Source organism: Pangasianodon hypophthalmus, chromosome 5 (genome assembly GCF_027358585.1).
Source record: "Pangasianodon hypophthalmus isolate fPanHyp1 chromosome 5, fPanHyp1.pri, whole genome shotgun sequence".
Lineage (NCBI taxonomy): Eukaryota > Metazoa > Chordata > Actinopteri > Siluriformes > Pangasiidae > Pangasianodon > Pangasianodon hypophthalmus.
In genome coordinates, this window is record NC_069714.1 from 20,184,469 (window position 1) to 20,209,614 (window position 25,146).

General features: G+C 37.6%; 1 protein-coding gene across 2 annotated transcripts in view; it reads right to left on the minus strand.

Annotated features, from left to right (window-relative positions):
* LOC113525964 (inactive dipeptidyl peptidase 10) overlaps positions 1-25,146 on the minus strand; it is a 90,075-nt gene that overhangs the window by 32,295 nt on the left and 32,634 nt on the right. For both annotated transcript variants that reach the window (XM_026912665.3, XM_026912666.3), the window contains exons 2-3: positions 5,855-5,969; positions 4,953-5,048 (exon numbers count right to left, since the gene is read on the minus strand). In XM_026912665.3, the coding sequence (XP_026768466.1) occupies positions 4,953-5,048; positions 5,855-5,969 (211 nt within the window). The remainder of the gene's footprint in view (positions 1-4,952; positions 5,049-5,854; positions 5,970-25,146) is intronic.

The following is a 25,146-nucleotide window of genomic DNA, read 5'->3' on the forward strand; positions in this document are numbered from 1 at the left end:
CTGTGATTGTTAGGTGGATTATAATTCTTGCTAGACAGTGTATGTTTTCTCTTGTTATAACATTACAAGGTCCATATTTATGACTAATTCCAGGTGACTGAGAATACTCATGACTCTTTATCCTAACTTTGTTTGTAGTGTGGATGTGAAAGACCGCTCTGTTTTACTGCATGGTGGCTGAACGGATGTCTGCTTTATGTCTGAGGGATCATCAGTGGCTTTTAGAAATGGTGTTTACAGATGGGGGTCATAAGTTTACATATGCCTTGCAGAATCTGCAATATGTTAATAATTTTAGAAAAAAATTGGGATTATAAAAATTGCATTTTGTTATTTTATTTAGTACTGCCCTGAATAAACTATTTTACACAGCAGATGCTTACATATAATCCACAAGACACAATAATAACTGAATTTACACAAATGAACCAGTTCAAAAGTTTGTTACCTAGATGCCCACTGTTCTTCAGAAAAATTCTCCAGGTCCTGCACATTCTTTGGTTTTCCAGAAGCTTATGCATATTTGACCCCTTTCCAACAGCGGCTATATGATTTTGAGATCCATCTGTTCACACTGAGGACAACTGAGGGACTCTTACACAACTTTTACAAAAGATGCAAACATTCACTGATGCTCAAGAAGGCAACATTATTTTGTCTTCAGGGAAACACATAAATATCTTATGTAGCTTCTGAAGGGCAGTACTAAATAAAAAAAAAATAAGATCTTTAAACAAAATAACAATAATTTACACCAATCCTCCTTTTCAAATGTTTACACCCCCCTGACTCTTAATGTATCGTATTGCCTCCTTGAGCATCAGTGAATGTTTGCACCTTTTGTAAAAGTTGTGTAAGAGTCCCTCAACTGCCCTCGGTGTGAAAAGATGTATCTCAAAATCATATCGCCACTGCTGGAAAGAATATGCAAAACCAAAGAACGTGCAGAACCTGGAGAATTTTCTGCTCAGGACAAACAAGGGACTCATGAACAACTATCACAAAACATAAAAACAGTCATTGATCGTCCAGGTAACAACACACGGTATTAAGAATCAAGCGTACGTAAACTTTTGTGTTTTGTGGACTATATGTAAACATTTGCTATGTGAAATAGCTTATTCTGTACAGTATTAAATAAAAAAATGCAATTTTTATGATACCTCTTATATTTTTTAAATTATTAACATTTTGCAGATTCTGCAAGGTGTATGTAAACTTATGATCCCAACTATAAATATTTATATACACTCGACATTTGTAGGGTATGCTGTTCAAAAAAATGTTGCAGCATAGTTCAGTTATTTTAGGGATAATCTGAATTCTAGACGTCTCTCACTTTCTCTCGTTCTCACAATTACTCTAATTGAGCTGAGTCATACACACAGTTTAGAACATACACACACACACATATGGACTTGGTTCACCTGGACTTGCTTCGCTGGAGCGAGTCAGTGACTTTCAGCACTATTCTATATTTATATTTGCTATTAGCAGTGCCCAGCATCTGAGTTCTCCTGCCATATTGATCAGTTAAAGACTATGAGTAAATTGTGGGTTACCCTCTCCATTAATGTATTGATTATTCATTTTGAAAGCTTTCCAAATGAAATTGGAAAGGCTTCCAGAAATTTAGTACCACATCTAACCTTCCTACAGCTATTTCCACTCAGAGCCCAACCCTGAAAGCGCAATACCACATTTCGCACCTCAGTGGAGGGGAGGGTATTGAGCTATAACTCAGGTTTCTTATTGCATGTGCAGTGCTATTACCTGTGAATGTTGTATGAAGTGTGCAGAAGACTATTAGAGTGGGACACATTTACTGACAGATCTGCCTCATCCATCTGTGGTTTGTAGAGGTTAATGAGGTACACACACACACACACACACACACACACAAACATACATACACACAACCTTTCTTCCTGACTCAACCATACAGCTATGAATATAAAAGGCCCTATTTTCTTACTAATCACGCAAGGGCAAAAAATTAATTAAATTGGTGTATATGGGTGTGGCACAGGTCTGAGTAACTATAAAAATGAATTGGGTTGGACTAAAAACATTATTAACGAGGTGTGGTCGGCTAATATCCAATCACATCAGGTCCTCTCATTCCTTTAAAATCCAAGCACACACCCACATATAATATAATATATAAGACAGACTCAGCACTGTGACCTTTTTCATAATGATATACAATTCCACTGCACTTAGTTTAAAGAGATTTCATGTAGGAATTACTGACTGGCTAATTTAACAAACGTGTTTTCTGTTTTCCTGTTTACTTTTTGGGAGTGTTTACTTGGCTATGATGTAAATTTTAACATTTAAATGATACAGTTGATTCTTTAATATGCTTTGTTAGACATATCGATTCTATTAATTATATACATGCATACATAATAACATGTCAACTGTGTGTTTCACATTTAGTAGACACAACCTGGTTGTTTTTTATATGGATAAAGATAAGCCCAGTACACTGTATTTTGTTAGTATTTGGGTGAAGCCTATTTATGCTGAAACGGGGTGACATCTAGACAATAGTATACATCTGCAAAACCGGGTTATAAGAAATGGGACAAGACTTTTGGCTTGAAATCAGAGAAAAAAAAGAAATATCCTTGTGTCTGAAAAAAAATGCTATAATGTTAATGCAATTTTGGACCAAAGTTGGTTTCAAAACACACCCCCTGTAGTGCTGTTCGACCAATATCAGAGCAGGCACATTCATTTCTGACTGCAAAATTCACTGCAAGAGGGAGAAAAAAGAAAAAAATGGCTCAGGCTCAACCAAATTAGCAATATATCCATTATTTCACTAAATTATGTTTGTGTCTGCACAAAATAGAGCTAAAAATATGTAAGCATATTTCATTTATGTTGCTTAGAGACCTGAGTGAATATTACACACACACACACACACACTGCATAGTTCTCTCCTTCTCTTTCTTACACATCCACCACCCCCGTACAGACAGCTACTTCAATACTTCAATATAATCACTAAACCAAAATACATCAGATATAACACACCAACAACACACCTACACATCATACTAATCATATAATAGACAAGCACTTCCAACACACCAACAACACACATACACATCACACTAATCATATAATAGACAAGCACTTCCAACACAAGTAAAACTCTTTGCTCCATCTATCATAATGCCCAGAATGAGAAAGTGACAGCTTTCAGGACACTGACACTAGCTTCACTAAAGCATGCTGTAAATCAAGCCATCAGCCCTGCTGTCACTCACTGAGTCTCTCACCTAGCTGCTGTATGTGTGTCTGTGAAGGTTTTCAGTCAGTCTTTCTGAATTTCTGGTAGCATTCAGTCTAGGATATAGGCTTGTGGTAGGATCTTGAAATTGTGTTATACATTTATTCAACTGGCAGTCTAAACATAGCGCATGTGAGGGTTAAGAGCCTTGTTCAAGGGCTCAGCAGTCACAACAATCACAAGCACAGAACAACTGGACCTCCACTGCGACATTCAAGATTTACATGGGATCAGATGCATAGCATACTCTCTAAATAAAACATATGTTCTTTCAGTATTCATAGGCCCTGGTGCACTGGAGGAGTTGTGGGCCTCATCTGTGTGCACACAAGGTTCACAAGTCTGTAGGATGTCCCATTTCTCATTTTGGGGTTCAATTGTTTCCTGCCAAGCACCTACTTTGAGCCTTTAAGGCACTCTTCAGCAAAGCTAACATCAACAGAGGATTCATCAGCGTCTCTCTCCTGAATCCCCATGTGACATTGGCTGAAATCCTGGCAGATGGATTTTTGAGAGCAGGGAACAACATGCAACACTGATAAAGAGAAAAACTTTCAAAGGTGTCCTTTCATTAATGCAACTTTTAATGGAACAGCATTTAGGTTGCAACTTAGGAAAACAAAAAGCTTGCCAAAAGTGACTAATTAACCTGAGCACAATCCGTTACCTTATTTTACACCACACTGCTGTTGAATTATCAATACTGACTGGTCAGAAGGAGTTGATTCATTTTCTGTAACAGCTGCCCTTACAGTAGTTCTGGATGCAAGGCAAATCACGGGTTTATATTAATGGGCTTGTTCTAATACGTTATCATTTCTATAGTAATAACTCATTCACAGGGACTTGCATGGTGGACGCTTCCCATAATCTAAAGCTAATAACTGTGCTGTTATTTAACAAAGAAAAATGTATAATCATTAACATTGTAAAGCTTTCTGTGAGGAGAGGTGTATTTAACATTTATGGAAGGAGTCTATGGTGTCCTCGCTTTCTAACAGTCAGAGGTAAAGCTGTTCTTGTAGGTTTTTCTGCAGTGGAAAAGTCAAAAGATGGCATGCTTTGTGCCTTGCAGTTTCTCTGTAACAAGCTTATTGACTTCAAGAGGCTGTCTTATTAACTTCAAGAGGCTGGTGAGGTGTTTATAGCTGCTATAACATAAGTGGTAACAGGAACTATCTGGCTTCATGGATGTTTGCTGGCAAAGTGCTGCAGTATAAGAGGAATAAAACACTTCAGCAGTTTGTCTATTTATCCTCACTTATCTGTAGCCTGCTTTGTTTGAAACAGAAATACTGTGAAGATTACACATAGCTGATTCTTTCTTTGTATTTGTCAGTGTGGTCTGATGAAATGTCTCAGAACATCATTCATCTGTGACTGGAAAATTACAAATGCTTTATTCATCATCACACAAGCATTTAAGCAATGACTGTGTACCAAAGGTTAGGTTTTTACACCCATGCTCTATCCATAGCTAACGGACCATACTTTCCCACTTCACTGATATCAAATGCACACTTGCACGAGGACTGCAAAGCAAAGGATGCCATTTGGAATGCACACAGTATGTGTATTTGTGTATATGTGTGTACTGAAGAGAGAAAAAAGGAATCATGACAGAGACAGAGACTGCTCAGGACCTTACCATTGATCCAGCGAGCCTCAGGATTGTGTACATAGAAATCAGGACTAAACAGATCCTCCACTGTCAGCTTAGTGTCACTGCCAGCCAGAGTGTCCGCTGTCAAAACATGCACACACACACACACACACACACACACACACACACATAACATAACACAAATGCAACCTCATAAGATATAACACTATTCAGAGAAGTTCAAAGTTCAAGGTTGATGATACAAACACTGTCATTTAGTCAGTTCATCTGAGTATGCGTGAACAGAATTTCAGTTTTTTGATTCGGTTATTTCAGGGACATCACAACTATTTTGGATGGAGGTTATATCCACAATGTGTCTATCAGAGTACGTCAGTGAATATTCAGGTTAATAAAACCTTTAATCTAATAAGCAAAATATTTGTCAGCAAATATCTTAACATAATTATGTATGTAGATTTTATTTTAATAGGCTATTCTTTCTAATCCACATTTAATTAAATGTGAAAGATAATCTATTAAATATATTCCTCACACAAACAAGGCATCTATTTACATCATATTGATAGCTTCCTGAATCTCATTAACTGTTATTTGTGTGAATGTGTAAATGCGACCTGGCATGAGTTTGATACAAACAAGTAATTTAGAACTTGTGATTTTCCATTATGCATTATACATGTCTGTAACCTTTCTTTTAATGCCTCTTCTTTTTTTTTTAGTAATGCTTCCTTGCGGGGTTTTAACATCAGATTAAAACTTTATACAGTGTCAAGTTGTACATTTGCTCATATCACATTTGGTAATTCATAATATTACTAAATTATTTACAGTTACCAAATTACTACAACTGGGAAATACAAAGCTTTTTGCTTTTGAATAAAGATAAACGAGGAATGTGTGTGTGTGTGTGTGTGTGTGTGTACCTGGAGTGAGGAGGATGACCGACATGGTTATGAGCGAACAGACCAACAGAATGACCAATAAGGCGATGGCTATCCCTTTCCAGTTTCTCTGAGGAGGACTCACTCCACCCAGGTCCTATAGAGAGACAGAAAGAGTTAGTTCACAGAAAAAAAGTAGGCAATACTCAGGCTTTATTCGCAGCACAAATGTTCTTCAGAGATTAAGTAGATGGTTAGAGGGCTTGATTATGCAGGTCCATGTTTCAAGCTGTTAAAACATGCATGTGTGTTTTCTCTCTGCTCCATGTGCCTCGGGACATTACTAAACCCCATCTGTGTGTTATGAAACAGCCTGTCATTGTTTGTTGTACACTGCCATTCAGTGTGATTCATAATTCATCTGGATAGCATAAAAGTCATGATAGGAATCTTTCAGGATGATATGGAATAATATTGTGAAGAGCTCTTTTGTGTGTCACACATACATCCTACATATACAATACATGTAGGGGGTTTTTGGCTTTGGCCATGTAAGAGAACATCAATGTAATTTTGATTTGCTGTTACTTAATATGGTCGATCCTATGGATGTTTGGTCAATTCAAAACGTAATAAAAGTGCAATGTTAATTGGAAGTCTTTTCTTTTTTAATTTACCAACACATCTGAAGAAAATGTTGCTTTTCCCAACAGATTTGTCTTGTTTTTACCGTTATTCTGCATTTACATTTAGTATACATAGTCATGCACCATCCAAATTCTTAGCTTCATTCATTAGCCTCAGAGACTAGCCTTAAACTCAGACACTCTGCCCCTCAAACCAGTTGATGCATATAGATGGCAGTAAGAATGTTGAACACCATTAAATTTTGTGAAACCAGTGAATTTTATCTAACCAAGCAAGATCTAGTTAATAGATTGAAAAAGTCTGTATGTATGTAATGCATGTAAGTATGGATGTAATATGCAAACCAGCTCATTACATTCAACCACCAAATTGTTTCTTATTTTTATTTTAGTTTCATGCAAAGTTTTTGTGTTGTTTTAATTTCTTTGAGGGCACCAACTTTGGCAGTCATTGCAGCTCTGATGTTATGTATCATGAGGGGTTTTGATTGTCAAATGTGGCTTGGGAAGACAAATAAATTTTTGTATAACATCTGGCTAAACCGCACCTCGGACCTCCTAAAGTGGTTTGTGTGACCACAAATCCTTTTTAGGCCTGTCTTGGGAGTATTTACATTTGCACTTTTATGCGAATAATCATAAATTTCATCATCTTTAATAAGTATCCTGGGGTTGTGGCAGATCCAAAACAATCCTGGTAACACTGGGTGCAAGACAAGAATATGCCATGTGTGCACCACAAACATACACACATTCACATCTAGGGGCAATGTAGTATAGCCAATCCACTGACCAAACTGGAGAACACAGAGGAAACCCACAAAAACACAGAGAAAACATGCAGTACTCAACACAGACAGTAACCTGAGCTCAGGATCTAACTGGGGACCTTGGCGCTGTGAGGCGGTACCCGCTGTGCCATCGTGCCATCTCTATGTGTATAATCTCTATCCAGAATTCTAAAACAACAAAAAGTAAATGAGGTCTGTCTTGTGAGACTATAGTAAATGCCATGGATTCCAAGTTGCTGCAAGTGGGTCTGTTTTTGTTGTAGCCCCATTTTCAAAATCACCTTTTCTTACATGTCACACAAAAACAATAATTTGAGATTGATTGTTTGCAGCGTGAGTCAAACAGCCTTTTCCTGTGAAAGTATAGCCTACTTCTGAACTGAAGTGGCTGTTCATATTCAGTTCAGTCTTATAACTCGCACACTGCAGAGCTGTATTGTATAAGGCCAGTGCAGGTTCAGCTGCTTCACTTCCCTCTACTCCACTCATCTCACTCAGGCTTCCTCTGACCCCATCATGCATCCTGACTGGCTAAGAAGGTAGGTGTGTTTGTACATGTATATAAGTAGGAGAGTGTGTCCTTGTGGAATGACAGTGATTATAAACTGAAGAATGTGTGATTATCTTTTTTTCTCCTTCCCCCACTTCTTGCTAGGTTCATTTATAATGTGCTGTACGAGCAAGAAAAAGAGAAAGTGCATCAGATGAGCATTTGAAGGCATACAGTACACACACAAACACGCATCTGTTACACCAAAAGCCAGGCCTCCATTACAATTTACAGTCTAAACAAACAGCAGGGCTATAAAGCCGAGGTCACCCAGACAGGCACACACATCCATTTCATGTACACAGATTCCTTCTTTTTCTCTCCGAGTCTCTCACTTTCTCATGTTTGATTTTCTGTCAGGGCTGCACTATATCTTCCAAGTGTGCGTCTTTCTCTCTCTCTGGCCATCACTGTGTTATTTTGCAAAGGGAGAAGGAGCCATAAATACACACCTGGCAGAGAGAAAGACAGAGAGTCACACAACACAACTGCTCTGTGTGTGTGTGTGTGTGTGTGTATGCTATATGCCTGTCTGTCCTAAGAGATCTAACAGCTGTTAACACCCCGTAACCAACAATAACAATAATTCCCTCAAATCTAAACCTAATCCCTAAAACCTAAAGAAATCTTCTCACTGTAAGTGTAGTGGAAAATAATTCAATATTTATATGCCAGCACACCATAATCTGTAAAAAAAAAAAAAAAAAAAAAAATAAGTAGACCATAAAAATTAAACCTATCACACCTGCCACCTCTGCAGTGGAATAAAATTGCACAGTATATTTACAGCATCGCTGCTTTTCAATTCTTTGCATGAAAGAGATGCAGTTTGATTCATGTGAAAGTGGAGATTGGACAAACTAGCAAGCCTTGGCATATTATAGTTGTTCTTAACTTTATATTTTGTTCTGCATTTGACACAATTTCCCTAAAAATTATGATCTTAGGGTGGCATGGTGGTGCACGTGGTAGCATTGCTGCCTCACAGCTCAATTCTGAGCTCGGGTTACTGTCTGTGTGGAGTTTCTGTGCATGTTCTCCCAGTGTCTGAGTGGATTTCCTCTGGTTTCCCCCCACGTCCAAAAACATTCCAGTGGGTGAATTGGTGACTCTAAATTTCCCCTATTTATGAACAAGAGTGTGAGTTTTCTCTAGGTGTGCAAGGTGGTCTGTGATGAACTGGGGTCCCATCAAGGGTGTAATATTGCATCACACCCAGTGTTCCTGGATATGCTCCGGATCCACCACAACTCTGACTAGAATAAAGCAGTTACTGAAGAAGAATGAATGAATGAATTAACTGTGATCATTTGATATGCAAGTCCTAAAATTTTATAACCAATGTGACAAACCGTTCATCATCTAAATTCCTTCCCATGACAAATCATTCTAAAAGGAGATATAACTAGTCTAAATGGTCAGATGAGATGATTAACCATGTTTGAATTAAGGAAAGTCAGGAAAAAGAGAAAGTGCTCGTAATTCAAGGACATCTAATCTATGAAACATGCCTGACTGTCACTGAATGCTGCTCAGCTGTCTTGATGATAATGTCACTGATGACAGCAGCAGAAGAATAAAGTTTACAGAAATGTTTTAACTGCACAGCTTCAACCATGAGGCTCCAACTTGCTGGACGATGCTTCACCCGACTGCAGGACAAACAACCTGAAATACAATACTAAGTAAATCACGTGACCTCAAGCCCATCACTACAAGACAAGACTGAAGGTAAAACAAGTAGGAGCTAAAAATCGATGCATTAAAAGGTCTGACAGGGCTTCACCAGGGAAGATACCCAGCATCTGGAAATTTATATCTCTCATAGTCCTTACTGTAATTTGCAACAAACTACACACATTTTATTTAGTGAAATAAAATAATTCTGATACCTATTCACTGGGTTAAGAAAAGCCGATAAACCTCTTTCTGGGGTGTACAAATCACCAGCCCAGGTGTTGGGAGAAACAGAGCTCTTGTGTGAGATATTAGTTTGTTATTTATTGTTGTGCAGCAGGCATGTTCAACAACCAGAAAAAGAAAATAAAAAACCAACTCGTTATTGACTTCTGCAAAACAAGTTTTTATTGGTATGCAGCTTTAAACATACTGGCAAACATACAGAATGGCAAAGGTGTCAGATAATGCTCCTGCTAACACAACACACAGTTGCCCATATTGAGAGAAAATAATGACACTCAAGTAATATCTTTTACCTGCAAGGAAAGAACACCAAGCCTCATTGCTAAAACATTTGCCAGCAACATGCTGACTTTTTTGTCCATGGCACAAACATAATGTGCTACATTCAAAATGTTATTAGAAGAGGATAATGATCATATATAATTTTCCATAATCTGTATTAATGTGCTTACATAACTAGATTGTCAAGTTATTACATTATGTTAGCTTTTTTTTTTTTTTGGCATCACCAATTACTTTTCCAGGCAACCAAAACATGGGACTAACAAAAAAAAAAAAAAAAGAAAAGAAAAAAAAAAGGAAAAAAAAAAAAAGAATAACATACTTGAGTCTGCTCATAATGGAATAATTCAATAAACATTTAGAATAAAAAAATGACTACTTTTTCCAGGGGGAAGAATGTGTAGTTATGTGTTACCAAAGTAGACACATAAACACAAAATGCCTCATTTTCAGCCTGAATGCACATGGACTACACAAAATCTTGAAAAGGGGCATGCAATCTGAATTACTTATTTACTGGAAGGTTGCTGCTGTAGATGGTTCTTAACAGAAATGCAGAACAGCTGCATTTAGACTTGAGTGAGTTTTAAGTTTTACACCGATCAGCCATAACATTACAACCACTGATAGGTGAAGTGAATAACATTGATTATCTCATTAGAATGGAACCTGTCAAGGGGTGGGATATATTAGGCAGCAAGTGAACAGTCAGTTCTCAAAGTTGATATGTTGGAAGCAGGAAAAATGGGCAAGTGTAAGGATCTGAGTGACTTTGACAAGGGCCTAATTGTGATGGCTAGACGACTGGGTCAGACCATCTCCAAAACAGCAGGTCTTCCGGGGTGTTCCTGGTATGCAGTAGTTAGTACCTAACAAAAGTAGAACTGGTGAACTGGTGACAGGGTCATGGGCGCCCAAGGCTCATAGATGCGCATGGGGAGCGAAGGCTAGCCCGTCTGATCTGATCCCACAGAAGAGATACTGTAGCACAAACTGCTGAAAAAGTTAATGCTAGCTATGATAGAAAGGTGTCAGAACACACAGTGCATAGCAGCTTGCTGTGTATGGGGCTGTGTAGCCACAGAGCGGTCAGAGTGCCCATGCTGACCTCTGTTCACAGCCGAAAACACCTACAATGGGCATGTGAGCATCAGAACAGGCCATTGAGCAATGGAAGAAGGATCATGGAGTGATAGAAGAAGGTGGCCTGGTCTGATGAATCACGTTTTCTTTTACATCATGTGGGTGGTCCGGTGCATGCGTCGCTTACCTGGCGAGGAGATGGCACCAGGATGCACTATGGGAAGAAGGCAAGCCGGTGGAGGCAGTGTGATGCTCTGGGCAATGTTCTGCTGGGAAACCTTGGTCCTGGTATTCATGTGGATGTTACTTTGACCCGTACCACCTACCTAAACACTGTTGCAGACCAAGTACACTGCTTCATGGCAACAGTATTCCCTAATGGTAGTGGCCTCTTTCAGCAGGATAATGTGCCCTGACACACTGCAGAAAATGTTCAGGAATGGTTTGAGGAACATGACAGAGCTGAAGGTGTTTGGCTTCCAAATTCCCCAGCTCTCAATCTGATCAAGCATCTGTGGGATGTGCTGGACAAACAAGTCCGATCCATGGAGGCCCCACCTCGCCACTTATAGGATCTCCTGCTAACATCTTGGTGCAAGATACCACAGCACACCTTCAGAGGTCTTGTGGAGTCCATGCCTCAACAGGTCAGAGGTGTTTTGGAGGCACAAGGGGCATCTACACAATATTTAATATTTCCCATTATAATGGTTTAATGTTATGGCTGAGCGATGTATATGCTACAGATACTGTAGCTAAAGATTAGTTTGAGAAAACACTGGACTATTTTTCAAATACATTTGAAATATAAGGACTGTAAAAGGGTTGTTATTCCTAGAGGATTCATCCATTACTCCCAGGCATTAAAGAAGACTTTATAATATTGATTTTAAACCTCATTATCATTATTTCATTTCAAATCCAAGGCGCTCACAAAAAGACAAAATAACAAGAATTTCTATAATTTCACCACCCAATTAATTCCTGGTGTTTGTACTGCATTCGTAATTAGCTGTGTGATTTGGCAAGAGCAGAACTGTATGTGATATATAAATGGAATATGAACAGCATTTTTAGTTAAATGCCTTTTCATGCCAACACAGAATTACTGGGTTCATTTAGATTCAGTAACATGTTTCTGTCATTTAATGAAGGGTGATTTAATCTAATCTAACACTCGGCATGCTGCTACATCTGAAAAATGCTTCAAACAACTAAGTGTTTGCTTTGTATTGCTGTTCAGTTACAATGACAGACTACCAGGATTGAAAATAGTGTTAAATAATAATAATAATAATAATAATAATAATAATAATAATAATAATAATAATAATGTTTAGTCAAAAATAATAAGTTTGATTAAAAATTGTGTTATTTTTTAAGAAATAAAATAAAATAATATAAAACCTTTTGCAGCTATATGCACACTGACAGTCAAAACCTGGAGTTTATGTTACAGATTAATCAATATAACTGCTACAGATAAAATTAGACAGAATAGCAGTTAAATACAAAAATCTAACCACTAAATATAACCCCTCTCTCTCAGATCCTAACATGACTTTAAATAAATGCTTTATTAAAGACAGGTACACTCGGTGTGTAAACTCATGAAACCTATAGTAAAAAGATTTATACACATTGCTAGTATTAAGTGTAAAACATAAAGCTGTGATAAAGATTATGGCATTGTCCAATTATATTAGATCTGGATTGTTCTAATAAAATGAAGTCATTTCTAACATTTCTCAATTCCCAATATATTTAATAATAAACATTTCTTGTTTTACATACTGATTCCTTGCTTAGATTTTCAAATTTTAGATTATTTAAAATGAGGTCATTTAAACAAAAGTGCTAAAATACAGTAAATAGGATAGTCAAATCATTTTGACTGGCAATCAGGGATGGACAACATTTCAGTTATTGCACTTAATTACTATATGTAATATTATTTTCACTTACTTAATTACATTCCAAGAAAAAAGATTTACTTTTACTCTGTATATTTTTTTTGCAGACCTTCAAACTAATTGTTACAAATCACGCAAGTCTGTTCTTCTCACATCCAGCCAATGACTGTACACTACACATCAATCAAATGGGCTCAGTTTTGCCTCCAATGAAGTTCATCAGCATAGAAAAAACTCACAAATTATGCAAGTTCAACATTTGTATTGACCTTTTCATGCTACACAACGTAGTTAGCACTGTAGCTATCTGTGTGCGTTTGAAGTTGGATAAGCCACCAGACTGCAGTGCAGAACATGAGCATGAGCACTTGACCTGACCTCAGTAAAATGTTTCAGTATGCTGGAGCAAGCTAAGATTTGTATAAAATGAGGCATCTCCTTTGCCTTTCTAGAAGGCATGAAATCCATCTGATTTGCATGTTCAGGTTTCAAGTTTCGCTAATATGACGTTCAATTTCACTTAAGTATAATTTCTCAGTAGTTCCTCCACCCCTGCTGGCAGTGTATATTGATGTAATTACTATATAGAATTACTGTGTTCAGAATTAATTGTGTTCAATTTAATTTTTCATATTATAACCTTCACTAGGCATTCATGACATGACATTCATGCTTTACTGTTAACATCGCTGCCAATGAATATTGAATGTAGGATTTTCTACAGCACTGACCTTCCTCTTCATTGCATATACAGCTGGATTAATGTGAACTGGCTAATGTCAGACAGTTCCATAAATCCCCTGTCCTTTGTGGTTGTCATTGTGTAACTAAGTTACTATGCATATAGATATGTGACAGTGTGTGTATGTGTGTGTGTGTGTGTGTGTGTGTGTGTGTGTGTGTGTGTGTGTGCGGTTAATAAGTAACCTATTTTTAGCCAGCGTCCGCTCGTCCGACCTTGCTGAGTGCATGGTCAGACATGCGAGTGGACGGAAAGATTACTGTCTAACACAGGATTAATCTTTTCTCCTCCTTCCCTCATTACTGCCATTCCAACATCCCATTATTATTATCGCATCAAATCTTAATCCCTATTCAGCCGTCATGAACGCGAATACTGAGAAAGAAGCTGATTCAGAGTGAATATCTACTTTAACTAACGAGCGGAGCACAGTAGACCTCTGTGACACTAGCATTCAGTCTGTTAGATGATGTGAATTTTTAGCATTTTTGTATTCAATATCAAAGAAAAAGGTAAGTTCCGCACAGGTCGTGTGCTTTGTGTTTGAGGTTTAAAAGAGAAAAAAGGATTGAGTCATTAGCATTTAACATTGAGTCTGGACATAACATTGAGTCTGGACCTGTTTTCTAGCATTTAGCATATATCAAGTCTGCTATACTGAAATGTCTGAGTGGACACACACACACACACACACACACAACCCCATATCATCCAAAAATCAAAACTGAACTTTTTCACTGAACTTTTTTTGCTGCCTACTGTTCATGTGCATGATTCATCAGTTCATCAGTATCAATCACTCAATCAATTGTGTGTGTGTGTGTAATCTTCCATTAAAAAGCTATTTTTCACTCTCTAACTGTCATGATTGGATCATGTAAAAAGTATTAACCAATTATACACTACCACTCACTCTCCACCCCATCACTGAGTGAAAATGCTGAGCTCGTTTCACTTGGAAATGTGTCATTTTACAGAAAAAAAAGTACTGATTTCAGTTTCACATTGTCTTTGAAAACGAGAATACTTATTGCTTTATAAACCACTCATGTCTCTTCTTGTACGTTCAGCAATAACGATATAAAACATTTTACAGGTTTAAAGGAGACTGAATGAAATACAGTTATAAGATCATTAGACTGGTCAGTGATATTCTTCTTGCTGCTAATGTACTGCAATCTCATATAAGGAATCAGCTGCTCACCAGCACACATCTTGGGATATTTAAATCCCTGCATTGATATGCTTCTCCTGCTCAGACTCTGATTTTCAGCACAGAGAGCAGAATGCTATACTACACTAGATGAGAGGTCACAAGCTGGAGTAGAAACGTGCCTGGAGTTCAGAAAAATTCTGAGAAAACTTCTTCAGAAAATCCCGCTTGACTGTGATTATAATTAACGACATCATGACTGCACAATTACTGGTTTAAACTAAAAATATCATTAAAGACTTTCTTTCATCAGCAATCACAAGATGCAATAGGAGCTGTGATCTCAGCAGGAAAATAGCACTGACCCAGCTCCACACACAGCTGTAAGTCACACAACCTCCACAACTAGCCACACATTCATTATAGCAGTAAGAGGCGCTTTGGCTTTCTGTACGTCACCGTCCTTCACAGATTTCTTAACCAAAATACCTGTCTATCTACCCTTCCACATATTTAAGGACACGTAAATTTAGCTTAGGTAGAACTTTGATTAGCACAGATATTCATCATTTCTATATGTTTAATACAAAGGCATGTTATGATCTGCTGAATTACTACAGGCATGAAATGTTATGTGCATTTACATTACTTACTTTGAACTATTATTTCTCTCAACCATTTCCGTATACTGTATATACCATATACAAGTATACTGTCCTTTTATAACAACAATGAATTGCATAATTTAACAAAATCATACCGTTATAAACTCAACTGACCTAATTAACCCTTATAAACCCATGAACAGAACACTAAATATCATAGATAATATTATGCACTATGTACCTGCTAACAGTGCAATGCCTACGTTTATGTTTAAACAATTTTTAAGCAATATGTCAGACAAAAATTACATTTAGATCCATTACAAACCTAATGAACCAAACCTTTTGGCTCAACCATCAAATACATTTAGGGTAAGGAAGAAATTGTTCAAAAAAAAAAAACAAAAAAAAAAAAACTAAGTACTAATTTGCATATCCATGAGCCTCTGTGTTGTCCTCATTACTGTCATATGTAAAGTTGATGTTCTGTTAGATTTAATGCTTTTATCTGAGTGTAATATTGTGTTTATTTGTGGTGTGTTCTTCAGCATGTTCTTTTGTGTTACTGGCCTGTTACTGTGCTATAAGTGTGAGTAGCCAATAAAAGAGCAAATGTGTTGTTTGAACAGTGTTTCCTGGTCCAGCTTCTTCCTCAGCAATGCCCTAATGCTGCCATTCCAACATGAGAAATCTATCGACTTTTACAACATGGATTTCAATCTGTTTTTATTTTCTTCTCCCCACTATTTGAGTTACTGCAATTTTATGGAAAAAGATTTCCAAGAAAAATGTCATACTGTATGATTTTACAGTTTATAGCATGTGTGTTGCATCTATAATGTGTTATGTGGATGATCTAGCCAGACGTGTCAGAGAGCGTGGTGCATCGTAAATGCAGTAGATGCTTAGGAAGTTAGATGTTAGGATGGTAACGTGAGCGTGGGAGTATGAGAGGATGTTTAAAGGGTTTGTATCCGGTTATGTTGTGCTATGGCATAAACATGCTCTCAGCACATTCGCAACAGTAAGACTCACAAAGAGTAAGAGGAAATGAGGGGGTCAGAGCTCTCAGCTCAAATGCTTTGAAGCTCTAAATCCTTGGAGTTTGGTGGAGAGCTGCTGTGATCACAGTCTGTACAATCTCTCTAGATTCTGACATTTCAGTGCACAGCTCATTGTGAGTATGTGCACACAATGCTTTCTCACACACATACTTATGCTGCACATTTACAATCACAGTCACTGCTCCTAAGGTACAATTAGTTAACACTACAGAGGTTTTATTACCCAAACTGTCTCAGTGAATATTCACACTTTGTAAAAGCCACTCTGAAAGAAGAACACACACACACACACACATATATATATATATATATATATATATATATATATATATATATATATATATTCTAACCAAGTGAGCTATGCTGAAATGAATATCACTTTGAGATAAAAGATTTTACATATATATATATATATATATATATATATATATATATATATATATATATATATATATATAAATTCAGATTATGCATTTGTTCTCAATAGCAGGCAAAAACAATGTCTCATCCCACACAAATATGTTAAATGTGTAAACAAATCAATGCATCCACTCACTTTGTGAACAATATTCTGGTCAGCGGTGGAGTTCAATGAGAGTGAATACTTGCACTCTGTGGTCTGTGTAAGGTATATCTTGCTGATGCATTGTTTGATGTTTATTTTCAAGATCAATGATGCGTAATTTCCTTGGCATGGCTGAGAGAGTGGAGGCTCATGATGACAGCACTGGCATAACCTCATCCGGCAGCACTCCAAACAAGAGCAAAAGCCAAAAGCCTCTGGGAGGTGAAATATATATATAGCCTCATATTTATTGTACACACATACATACATAAGATCTCAGAACAAAGCATAGCACCAATAGCAGTGCTTTATTGAACAAGGTCAATAATTTGTGCACCTGAATGAATATAATTTTGCATTAAAAGGGATCATTGGCCAGACTGTGAGGTTGCCTTTTGTGCTTCATGTCCAAGCAAAACACACTGACACACCCATGTTCCAGGAGCAATTCCTATAGCTGTGTGTGACTTGTTCAGTGAGCGTGATGGAACACGGGCCAGAGAAATCACTGGACCTCAATCCTATAAAAATAATTGTGGGATTATTTGTACAGCAAGTGAAACACTGAAACAGTCACCTAAAACCTCTAGATGAATTGGACACCTGGACAAAAATTAGTCATGTGTCGTTTATTTCCGATCCTAAAAACACTTTAATCCTAATTACAGTACCAATCCTGTCAGGTAAAGTTGCCAGTTGTGTCTTTCAATGGAGTTAAGGTATTGAAACTATGGAAGGTATGGAAAAGACCAGGCAAAGTGTCCCTGTGTTTCATCATGCTAGGACAACTCACACACAGATTAGGTTCTATGCACCCTACAATTGTCATCCTGGAAAGTGACAGTGTCAGTGTAGAGAGTCAAAAAAAAAAAACAGTTTTATTTGTCCAGTTGTGCAACCAACTGACATTATACAGTAAGATGCTGCTGTTGGTAGATGCTCTTTTTTTTTTTTTTTTTTGCCAGGGATCTTAAATACATACACGATTAGTCGCTTTATTACACAGCCTGTGCTCTCAAATGATGTGAATAACATTGCTGTCTGGAAGTTATTGGTCAGTGGTACAATTTCTGTTATTTTTGCTCTGTATTGTTGTCATGGTACATTGTAACTGAAATGGATGAATTAATATGAGATTAAGGTTCAGTATTACAACTTTAAATATACTTGCATACAATACTGTGCAAAAGTCTTAGGCACCCTAATTTATAATAATAGATTTTGTCTTAAATGTCAGAATAAAAGAGCAAATACTATGTTCATTTTTTTATTTTCAAGTATTACATTCATTTCCATTCATTTTCATTTTTCATTTTGGTGTCCTTAAAGAAAGTGTTAATTATCATTTTCAGAATAAAAACATCATCTGAAAGACCTCCAGGTGCTGACAAGCAAGTTCGACAGCCAAAGTCTGCAAAAGAAATGTGGCACTTTCTCCAAGACGCTTGGAACAGCCATGTGATTTTCTTATAAACCAGTACAACAGTGTACCTAAAAAAATTGATAAATGAAAGTATGACCAATCAAAATATTGATTTCTTTAGAAACTTTTCACTTCTTTTTTTTAAATTCATCTTTACTTTACAGAATTTCTCTACAAGAGTTTTGCACAGTATTGTATGTTATGTGAACCGTATAGGAATATAGGAATCACCCCCCTGTTATACATTGTTATTCCATTTCAGACAGCTAAAAACAATAAACAATACTAAATATCACTACACAAAGTATGTAGGGAACCAGGATGATTTGGACACAAGCCCTTCATCTGCTGTTTCTCAGAAAACTCTGTGTACTACTCTTAATTTTTACTACATCTACTATTATTACTGAAGTACACTGCAGCTATCTATCTATATATGTCTGTATATATATATATATATATATATATATATATATATATATATATATATATATATATATATTCAGTGACTGGCCATAACCTGACCAGATGCTGCGATAATATTTCCTCTTGTATTGGAGCCATTTTCAGTCGCTGCTACTTTCAGGAGCTTCTGCCATCAGTCTTGTTTTCACTAAGTGAAATACAGGCCAATGGGGTGTTCAGCTTTGCACATCAAGAGCATTTCTTTTTGAGCTCTTAAAAACTCCATAGTTGCTTTATATTTCCAGTGGTTTAAACCTTCATGCCTCTGGTTGTCTTTGATATGCTTTAGTTCACCTTTAGTTGACCTGAGAACTCATTCATTCAGAAGTACAGGTGACATTTAACTTCATAGTCAAGGTTTCATTTCAAATATAATGTTCTAGTGTACAGACCTGAAACCACCAGAATTGTGACACTATTTGATGACAGATAAAGTTGAGAGAATAGAAAGTGCTTTTTACTGACTTCACTCACAATAAAAAAACACATCACAGTCGTGCCTTTAACATTATATCCTGTCACATATCACAACACATGACTAAACCTGTGAAATCAGTAAAATCAGTGTTAATTTAACTTCTCATTAGTTCAACTGTTATTTTTTTCTCGTTCAGGCTTCAACTTATTAAATTCAATCAATTTATAAGGAGCTAGCAGTCAGTAATCCTTGGTCAATGCACTAGCTTATTTAAGATCCTATCTTAATCCTTCACTGAACAGCAATAGAAATGTAATTTTATGCAACAGTAAACTTAGAATCAGATTTTGTGTGGTTTCACTGTATAGCCAGACAGAGCAGTATCTAGAAATGTCACCAACTGGCAAATGGTGCCATGCTTCTCTACGTTTAAATGAGTTTACTACAGTCATGTCAACCAATATCTGGGTCAGAAGATCACTGAATGTGTGTCATTTTCAGAAGTGTTAAAAAAGGAACTTATCCCCCTTCTCTTGTTCAGTGATTCATTGTGCCATAATTGGACATAAACTATCACAAGAAGAAGTAAATCACCTGACTTAAAAGTCTACATCTGCATTCAACTTACTGCTCTAACAATCACATGGAGCCTTAATGCATTACGGGGAACCCGTGATGTCATCCTGTGAAACCAGAAACCTTCCACTTAAACAATAATGCTGCCTAATCTCTTACTTTGTAGGTGTGTGTATTGTTTGGATAAGTGCACATCTGTTAAGAAAGGTGTCCATTCCAGACACTTATGTCAAAATATATGATCAGCAAACATTATTTCCACATTATCTCATCATTGAGACCGACATGAGTAATAGCATAATAAATGTCAATGCTTTTTCCAAAACTCTACATACCTCTTTATCCAAGAGTACATTTCACACTTACAGAGAAGGTACTACTTTGTGTCTTTTGGTTAAAAAATTTTAAATGCAGGAACGATTATAAAATGTTACAATAACCTCCACTCTTCTGGGAAGGCTTCTACTAGATTTTTGCAGTGTGGCTGTGGGGTTCTGCTCATTCAGCCACAAGAGCATTAGTGAGGCCAGGCACTGATGAACTTCAATGTTCGAGATCAAAAATCATATAAAAACAAATGCAATTAATATACCAATTAAGAAATAAAGTAAGAATGAGACAAAAGTCTTGCATAAAAACAAGCAATCAGAATAAGCCGCAAGAGACAGCTAAAGATAGTTAGGCAGAAGGTTGTGAAAGTGCTAGGCTTGTGTGTGGGAGAGAAAGCAGTGAGTAAGGAAAGTATTAGGCTTGTTTGGGAGAAAGAGCATTCTGAATAACGTGTGTCTTGAGTTTTGTTTTGAAGTTTTGAAGTCTCGCAGGTGTTGAGGCTGAGCGTTGCAGAATTTTGGCCGAGCATTGCAGAATCATTACAGTATTTTGTAGAATCATTATGGCTTTACTTTACCCTTGTTGAATATTATAGCACAACCACAGGGTGTATGTCATTCAAAGTACCATTACTGTAAACCTAGTAATGTTTTGTTTAAAGTTTAGTACAATAAATTGGTATTATGAAGCGGGTACTAGTGAAAGCCTATTTAGAAAATGTAAGCTCACTTGGTGTGCAATGTTTTAAAAATTTTTTTTAAAAAACATGCCTTTTCTGTTGGGATCTGCAAACGGAAATCAGAAACTGCAGATCTCATAATGAGCCCGAGTCTATGTAGGCTACAGAGGAACACTGGCTATTAAATTTTAGAAAGCACACTGCACTCTGCAGTCTGCTATGTTTTCTTTTCACTTAATAATATCCGATTGGCGGATACTGAGTTATTGAAATTAATGGCAATTTGCTAGCTGATGTAAGTAAACTGTAGAATGAATGTAGAAATTACACACAATACCACAGAGATAAAGAGAGAGAGAGAGAGAGAGATAGGTAGAAAGAGAGAGAAAGAAATAACCACCAAACATGGAGAAAACAGTAGTGATTATACACTAAATTGGCAATTGGTCAAAAAAGTCTACCCATTCATTCAAAACGAGCTATCACTATTTATCCTAGCATTAGATTCAGTCCTATATTATTCTGTAAAAAAAAAAAAAAGATGTGTGTTTTGTATATATATATATATATATATATATATATATATATATATATATATATGAAAATAGCATATAACATAATCATGGGATATATTATAGAAGATAGGTCTATAATGCATAACATAATAGACCTATCTTCTATAATAGACATTCTGAAAAGGTTTTTTTTTTTAGCTCTATGTTGGGATCTGTTTAGGATGGGGTTTATTTTTAAATGAGCTCTATTTTTACAATGGGATCAGTTTGAAGTGGGTTCTATGTTTTAAAAAGAGCTCTATGCTTAAGGTGGGTTCTGTGTTTAAAATGGGATCTGCTTAAAATGGGTTGCATGTTTAAAACGAGCTCTATGTTTAAGATAGGATCTGTTTAAGATGGAGTCTCTGTTTAAAATGAGCTCTATGTTTAAGATAGGATCTGTTTAAGATGGAGTCCATGTTTAAAATGAGCTCTATGTTTAAGATGGGATCTGTTTAAAGTGGGATCTATGTTTAAATTGGGGTGTGTTTAAGATGGGGTGTGTTTAAGATGGGACGTGTTTAAGATGGGGGTGTGTTTAAGATGTAATGTGTTTAAGATGGGACGCGTTTAAGATGGGGGTGTGTTTAAGATGGAGTGTGCTTAAGATGGGAGTGTGTTTAAGATGTAATGTGTTTAAGATGGGACGTGTTTAAGATGGAGTGTGCTTAAGATGGGGTGTGTTTAAGATGGAGTGTGCTTAAGATGGGAGTGTGTTTAAGATGGAGTGTGCTTAAGATGGGGGTGTGTTTAAGATGGAGTGTGTTTAAGATGGGGTGTGTTTAAGATGGGGGTGTGTTTAAGATGGGGGTGTGTTTAAGATGGGAGTGTGTTTAAGATGGGAGTGTGTTTAAGATGGGGGTGTGTTTAAGATGGGGGTGTGTTTAAGATGGAGTGTGTTTAAGATGGGAGTGTGTTTAAGATGGGGGTGTGTTTAAGATGGGGGTGTGTTTAAGATGGAGTGTGTTTAAGATGGGAGTGTGTTTAAGATGGGGGTGTGTTTAAGATGGGAGTGTGTTTAAGATGGAGTGTGTTTAAGATGGGAGTGTGTTTAAGATGGGAGTGTGTTTAAGATGGGGGTGTGTTTAAGATGGAGTGTGTTTAAGATGTAATGTGTTTAAGCTGGGGTGTGTTTAAGATGGGAGTGTGTTTAAGATGGAGTGTGTTTAAGATGTAATGTGTTTAAGATGTAATGTGTTTAACATGGGAGTGTGTTTAAGATGTAATGTGTTTAACATGGGAGTGTGTTTAAGATGGGGGTGTGTTTAAGATGGGATGTGTTTAAGATGGGGGTGTGTTTAAGATGGGGTGTGTTTAAGCTGGGGTGTGTTTAAGATGGAGTGTGTTTAAGCTGGGGTGTGTTTAAGATGGGATGTGTTTAAGATGGAGTGTGTTTAAGATGGGGGTGTGTTTAAGATGGGAGTGTGTTTAAGATGGGGGTGTGTTTAAGATGGGGGTGTGTTTAAGATGGAGTGTGTTTAAGATGGGGGTGTGTTTAAGATGGGAGTGTGTTTAAGATGGGGGTGTGTTTAAGATGGGGGTGTGTTTAAGATGGGAGTGTGTTTAAGATGGGAGTGTGTTTAAGATGGGGGTGTGTTTAAGATGGGGGTGTGTTTAAGATGGAGTGTGTTTAAGATGGGAGTGTGTTTAAGATGGGGGTGTGTTTAAGATGGGAGTGTGTTTAAGATGGAGTGTGTTTAAGATGGGAGTGTGTTTAAGATGGGAGTGTGTTTAAGATGGGGGTGTGTTTAAGATGGAGTGTGTTTAAGATGTAATGTGTTTAAGCTGGGGTGTGTTTAAGATGGGAGTGTGTTTAAGATGGAGTGTGTTTAAGATGTAATGTGTTTAAGATGTAATGTGTTTAACATGGGAGTGTGTTTAAGATGTAATGTGTTTAACATGGGAGTGTGTTTAAGATGGGGGTGTGTTTAAGATGGGATGTGTTTAAGATGGGGGTGTGTTTAAGATGGGGTGTGTTTAAGCTGGGGTGTGTTTAAGATGGGGGTGTGTTTAAGCTGGGGTGTGTTTAAGATGGGATGTGTTTAAGATGGACTGTGTTTAAGATGGGGGTGTGTTTAAGATGGGAGTGTGTTTAAGATGGGGGTGTGTTTAAGATGGGAGTGTGTTTAAGATGGAGTGTGTTTAAGATGGGGGTGTGTTTAAGATGGGGGTGTGTTTAAGATGGAGTGTGTTTAAGATGGGGGTGTGTTTAAGATGGGGGTGTGTTTAAGATGGGAGTGTGTTTAAGATGGGAGTGTGTTTAAGATGGAGTGTGTTTAAGATGGGAGTGTGTTTAAGATGGAGTGTGTTTAAGATGTAATGTGTTTAAGATGGGACGTGTTTAAGATGGGGGTGTGTTTAAGATGTAATGTGTTTAAGATGGGAGTGTGTTTAAGATGGAGTGTGTTTAAGATGTAATGTGTTTAAGATGGGACGTGTTTAAGATGGAGTGTGCTTAAGATGGGGTGTGTTTAAGATGGAGTGTGCTTAAGATGGGAGTGTGTTTAAGATGGAGTGTGCTTAAGATGGGGTGTGTTTAAGATGGGGGTGTGTTTAAGATGGAGTGTGTTTAAGATGGAGTGTGTTTAAGATGTAATGTGTTTAACATGGGAGTGTGTTTAAGATGGGGGTGTGTTTAAGATGGGATGTGTTTAAGATGGGGGTGTGTTTAAGACGCAATGTGTTTAAGGAGCCCGCGGTGTCCCTGGAATGCCTCGATGCCTCTATCAAACATTTATTAGAGCCTTGCTCTAAGTCCTGCGGCACGGAGAGACCGGATGCGCAGGTGCGACAGCGAGCACAACGTAATAATCATGTACGGTGAAACATTTACAACAGCGCACCATCAATTATTCAGCACCACTGCGTCCTGAGGATCCCGAAAAAGCCCTAACACTGTTTTATTCGCGATTTGAATCACGTCCAAAGGCCCTGTAGGGAATAGGCAGGTGATGTTATTTCCTTGCTGAGCCCCTCCACTAGGCTGCACGCTCAGACTAAGTGATGAGAGGGTAAAAATATGAGCTTCAGACTTTGCTCTCGCCTGGGATCGATGCTAATATGCAGCTCAAATTTATTTTAGTTAGTGCACGAGAGAAAGATTGCGCCAGGTTGGACTTGTGCGCATTCGCGTAAGGCCACCGCTCAGTTTACAAGGCTACCTTATGAAGCATGCTGTCGGCAGTTCAGCTCAGCTCAGCCCGACACGTTCACACCAGGGTCCCAGGCTAGAAATCGGAGGGGATTAGCATTCCGAGAGCGTGGAGCCCAGAACGCGCTTTGAGGGCCGCTGATTGTTTTGATAGTGACATCTGCGCCTCCGGAGCTCAACCATGTCCAGTAACATGCTCTCACAATAGCGCGCAAAGCAACAGCTACCAGCCAAGCGCGAGCTGAACCCAGCAGCACCGCTCTGCACATCTTTAAACAACTGCAACGACTCATACGCGCTACTGAGCTTTTTCTTTTTTCATCAGAGACTGAAGATTTTGTGCACCTCCTGCAATACAGCTGCGCTTTTGAGGAAAAGCCAAGAGTGACTTTCTAACCTCGCAGGACTGTCTAAGCGCAC